At 42.6% G+C, this 5,785-nt stretch overlaps 1 protein-coding gene across 2 annotated transcripts in view; it reads left to right on the forward strand.

The window, feature by feature from the left end:
- The first annotated feature begins 435 nt into the window (after positions 1-435).
- Positions 436-5,785, forward strand: part of lrp4 (low density lipoprotein receptor-related protein 4) — a 117,389-nt gene continuing 112,039 nt past the window's right edge. For both annotated transcript variants that reach the window (XM_023404171.2, XM_087173452.1), the window contains exon 1: positions 436-735. In XM_023404171.2, the coding sequence (XP_023259939.1) occupies positions 675-735 (61 nt within the window). In that variant the 5' untranslated portion in view covers positions 436-674. The remainder of the gene's footprint in view (positions 736-5,785) is intronic.

The following is a 5,785-nucleotide window of genomic DNA, read 5'->3' on the forward strand; positions in this document are numbered from 1 at the left end:
AGGGGAAAAAAACAACAAAAAAAACAACTTTTTTCCGTGTTGTGAGGAAAAAGGCACAAACAGTTTATAAGCTGTCTGACCTTGTCTTTGATTTGCTGACCACCAGGCCCCTTTTAAAAAGACATTGTAACTTAAGAAATGACACAAAGATTTTGGACGAGACCATTTCTTGAGGGATAGGGGTGTATGTTGAAATGGGGGGAAAATAATGCATACAAAAACTACAAACTGGGGATATTCAGAGATTGTTTTGTAATTTCTTTAAATCAAGGTGTAGTACCAATTCGCCACTGTTGCTATTTTAGGCTAATTGTAGCTTAAAAATACCGCCGTATACACAGGGTACTCCCCTTTAGCTTGTGTTTGGTACAGTCCACAGCTCCTTTTGGTAGCCACAGCGTCGGTAACTAGAGCACAACATGTTGGAGACCGTAGCCGAGCTGTTCCCCTCAGAGTTAACTTTTTAATCCCGGTTTTGTCGCGTTATCACACACAAGAGGAGGAGGCCGGGGAGAGAAAGGGGGCTAAAAAGTCAGTCATGGTATGAAGTTAGCGTGAAAGCCGGAGCATCTTCTCGTAACAGAAGCCCGTTGATATTTAACTGTGAGGAGAAGAAGAGGGGGAAAAAGGGAAAAGGGAAGCCCGGAGAAGCGAGAGAAAAGCGGGGGTACAAGATGCAGCTGGCCGCGGTGCTGTGGGGAGCCCTGGTAACTTTACTGCTCAGCCAGACTCCAGGTAAGAAAACCTCCGTTTAAAAACGACGCAGAGTGGACTTAAAACTAGCATGGGAGGGTGTTTTGGAAGAGATGAACGGAGGTATTTTTTGCACCGCCGGTGTTTGGTAGTAGTATGTGTTTCTTTCTTTTTTCTTTTTTTTTCTTTCTTTTTTAATTCCCTCCTTATCAGCTCTGTGGTGTTTTGACTCGCACATTCAGACATCTGAACTCAGCAGCCAAGTTTCCCTCTTATTAGAGAGCGCAATTTAGGTGGTTAAAATAGAAAGTCTAGTGGAAAATGTGTGTGAATGTGCGTGTTCATTCTTTCTTTTTTTCTGTTCTTTTTTTTAAATCTTTTTTTTTTGACAACATGCTTGTGCAAGTGTTGAAGCCGGTGTTTCACGAGCTCTCGGATCTGCAGCAGTTTCATCCAGTTTTACATTGATTTAACTTGTTGTTGTGACGCTTATTGTGTTGTGTAGTCTTGCAGCTGTACTTTCACTATGCACCCCACTCATCCTGTGTGTCAGCTATATGTGCTGCTGGAGGTATATATATGTGTTTTATGTTGTAGTGCATTGGTAGATTGTGATTATATAGGTTTATGGAAGGTTTTGTCCGTGGTTTTTAGTGTTAGGTGAAGGTTATGCTGCATGTACTACAATGTGAGGGGTGCATGTGTGTGCCTGCATGCCCTGTTACATCTCCACCTTGACACAGATTGCCATCAGTCCCGGCTGATGTGGGAATTAAAACCTGAAATCAGTTTTAAAGCTGTTTTAAGCTATGGCGTCTCTTATATGCCTAGAAGCTGAGAATAAAACATGATCTATTTGAAAGAGAATATGTGATGGATTTTGTGCCCTTGCATGGTTTATAAGATGCTGGAAAGTTTGCTAAAAAATCTCTCTCATGCATATTATTCGTTGACTTAAAACAAAACTAAATCCTTGTGATATGAGAACAATGTTGGTGGATGCAGATCTTATTCTTATGTTCAGTTTAAAATAACCAAGCACACTGCCCGTGCACTGATTGCAGGTGAGCTGGGTTGTTTATCTATGATAACCTACATCCTGTGTCCCCCCCCCCCTCCAGCAGCACTTGTAATAGGTCTGAGTGATTTCCACCACCCCCTTCCTATGTTTTCTCTAACACCTTGTATTTACAACATGTTAGAACAGCCGCTGGAATGCAGGGACCCTACTGAAGCTATTTCTAAACACACACTCACTGGGCTGAGCGTCATACATACACACACAGACACACACAGACACACACACACACACACACACACACACACACACACACACACACACGGGTGCCGTGCCCTATGACATGACATGAAAAGGTTTACCCGACAGGATAGGAAAAATTACATCTGTAATTGGCTGGTTGGACCTGAAAAGGATGTTGCTGTAATTGCGACATATCCTAAATGTCACCAGGATACTGTCTCCAAAATGTCAGCCAGATAAGATTCAATATCCCAATTGAAAACAAAAGCCCCCCTGGATGATCCACATCCTATTTATAGAGGAGTCTTTCATCCTTTCAGATGTAGTTATCAAAGTTTTCCCCCCACCTCCCTTCTTTATCTGGGGCGGGAGTGGGGAGGCCGTGCTCGCTTGATTATGGACTTGTTCTGTCATAAAGCAATTAAGTCTGCTGGGCCTGTGTCATGTCTTAAACACATCGTTGTCTGTTGTATATGAGTGTGACGTGCTGCTGTTGGCATTTTCTATTGTGGCACAAAACATATACCTCAACTGATGCTGGCTTTGTGAAGCTGCTGATGGATTTTGTTTCATTCCAATTTTATATTCAAGATCTTTAAATTTGATAATTTCCATGCCAGGAATTCTAAATACAACATTTTCCCCCTTCAGAGGTTTATTTCTGTCGGGATGGAAAAGCCTCTGAAATAGCATTTAAACCCTCATGTGACACTGACAGTCAGACTCACACTAATGATATTATTTTAGGGATAGCGGCTCTCAAACACAAGATCTCATCCCACAGCTATCCAGTGGTTGGGAAATTCCAGGATACATAAAAAACCAAGATAGATAAATATATCTTTAAACAATTAATTGACTAAATGAAAAGCAAAGATGAAACTCTAGTGGGTCAAGACTTGAAATGTTCATTACATTGGCCACAAGTATTGGTCTAACCATGACATATTGTCGCCTTGTATTTTAAAACATACATTATGGGATTCATGGAAAGTTGAATGAACGTGGTAAAGGCTATAATTTCTAAGATGTGTACAGTAAATGGCATTATAAATGCCAGCTGCCGGTCCCAGCAGACAGCAGATGACCCAGGGCTACGATTTATTAGTCTGACTCCCTGTGTGTGTGTGTGTGTGTGTGTGTCGGAAAGAGTCCAACATGTGTGTGAGGTCAAGATGCTTTCTCAGCTAAGTCCAGTGGCCTTGCCGTAATGGGCTGAGTTGGACTAATGGTGTGTTGGAGAGTGTGTTACACAGTTTAATGATGTGCTCTGGGACAGCACGACCCCTCACCCCTCATTCTCACTGAACCCTCCCCATTTACTAATCAACTATTGATTAGGCTCAAAGGTTTACTCTGAACCTCTGTTGTTGTTCCACTGAAGACATCGTTGCACATTAGATCACATTTGTATTTATAGCAAGCTGACAGATCTAAATCCATAATCCGATGGGCTGGGATGAAATTTTCAACTTACACGATGATCCCTCTCCTGCAGAACTGAGCAGGACTGAACTGAGACGGTGCTGCGGTATGAATCTGACAGCTGGGCAACTATCCAAAAATAAAACTCCTTCTTTGAATGGGGCTGGTTGGTTTTATCTGCTGCAGCCAAACAAAGAAGAAGGGGGGAAAGAAAAGTGGTTGACGACAGTAAAATACAATGAAAAGAGGTGGGCTGCAACATGCCATTATCCACATCAAGAAAAATCAATTGTGGTTTTCCAGAACTCAAGGCTACGTCTTCAAATTGCTTGTTTTCTCCTACTAAAAGCCTAACACACAAAACTATTCAATTAAAAATGATATAAAACAGAAAAGGCAACACTTCCTCACATCTGACGCACAGAGAGTGGAGAATGTTTGGCATTTTGACTTAAGAGTTTGCAGCAGTGTGTTTATAGCTGAGGTGGTTTTCCTCATCTGATGATAAAGGGCCCCTTTGCTAATGCAGTGTTCATGCATATACATTTTGCATCAGGGTCCCCGCCATGTTCCACCCAGGTACAACAAAACCCCTTCATAGTCGTACTGGCCATCGGGATCACCGGGACCAATCCTGCTGCGTTGTCGGGCCGTTGGACCGTCAGAAAATCCATAAAGTTTTTTACCATCCCTGTCCTATCTCCTTGGAAGGCCCTCTCTCTGTGCCTGTCATTTGGGGTGCATTTGAGAGTGTGCTGCATACAAACCACCCAGCAGAAACACTGCAACAGCAAAAATGTAGTACACGTTTTACATTAAACATAAACCTTAAGGGAAAAATAGCAGAACAAATGCTGTATTTTAATGAGTGTGGTTGTTTGTCTTGGTTGCCATCTAGTAGTAATGGCAAATTTATCACAAGAGACAGGTATGGATGGGTAGCAAACTAACGAAATACTGTACGTTATACTGAAAACTGACAGTTACAGAAAGTTTGCATTGAATGCCTGTTCAGATTAATGCTCTATTACTACTTTTGTTTTGACATTTTGTGATTTAAATCATAATTTTGATGTAATTTATTAAGCCTTAGACAGAAAGTTGGCTTCTGCTGTTTAATGAAATAAGCATTAGGTAGATGTTTATTTTATTTAAGATAAGGAATTGGAACAGGTATTGTGTGGTGCCAGTTTCATTAATGAAACTCAGGAACTGTGTTGGTGCTACTATAGAAACATTTGAAACCCTATAAAGTGGTGCAGATGATGTGTCACTCTGCAAAACAGTTACATGTTTATTGAAGATAATGTTTATAAAGTTTTTTTTTTTTTTTAACTGTCTAATGGGGTAATCAGCTAATCATTTGAGCAGTAGTGGTCACCAGAGGGAGAACAAAAGAAGCTAAAAGAAAAAAAAAGATGAGCTGTACGACCAGCGTACAGTACAAGCCGAGAGGCGAGGAAAAAGTGTGTTGAAAAGAGGAGGTGGGGAGTTTGGCCTTGTGTTCGCTCTGCTGGCTGCCCTGCTCTGTGGTTCAGGTTGCTGCCGGTCTCTGTGCCCTTCCCTGCCGCTTGTATCCCCCCTAGTTGGATTGATTAGTCCCCTGACATTGCCCCCCTCATCCTGGACAAACACACACACTCTCACTAGTGGCCTTTTCAGAGAACCCGCAGGCGTGGTTTGTAGAAGCATTAGAAAGGAAATTTATGATTTTGTCTTGAAAAATAGCTCCAACACCACATTTGATTAAGTGTCCTCAGAGTAATTGTTTTGGTATTAATGGTGTTTAATGTTGATATTACAGAATAACTCCTCCAGACAGATTTATTGCTTGCTTTGAGTTGTTTTTGGTACAGATTCCACTCCACAGGCGACGATAGATTCTCTGAGAGGAGAAACTCATTGTGGAGGATGTGGCCGTGGCTCACGTCTGAGAAACGGGACTCCTTTGTCTTTACTCCTGGCAAGGTTTGATTGTTTTGGCATGTATGCGCGTTCACCCTCCGCTCTGGTGGCTTTTTCTCGTCCAGGCTGAAGCTGCTTCTCAGTGAGAGTTTCAGCAATGGTTCTGAGACTGAAGCTGTTGTGTTGGACGAATGTATGTGACTTTTGAGGCCTGAATGAATGAATGAATGTGTGTGTGTGTGTGTTGTGTGTGTGTGTGTGTGTGCCCTCCTCTGGTCTAGCTGGTTGGGTTGGTGTCAGCCAAGCTTTTGCTTTCACCAGGGGGAAGGCAGAGTGGGCCACCCGATACCCCCACTGTGCTTTGTGTGTCTCTGCTGAGCAGATGGAATTGCACCTCCAAGGTAGCAGTGGAGGTAACCTCTGATTACTCGATTCCCAGACCCCCTCCTCCCCCTCCTCCAACATTCTCATATGGATAAATGTCAGACCTCACACCCCCCC

Source organism: Seriola lalandi, unplaced genomic scaffold, assembly GCF_002814215.2.
Source record: "Seriola lalandi dorsalis isolate HSWRI2012SDOR001 ecotype SW California unplaced genomic scaffold, Sedor1 jcf7180002054228, whole genome shotgun sequence".
In the NCBI taxonomy this organism is placed as follows: domain Eukaryota; kingdom Metazoa; phylum Chordata; class Actinopteri; order Carangiformes; family Carangidae; genus Seriola; species Seriola lalandi.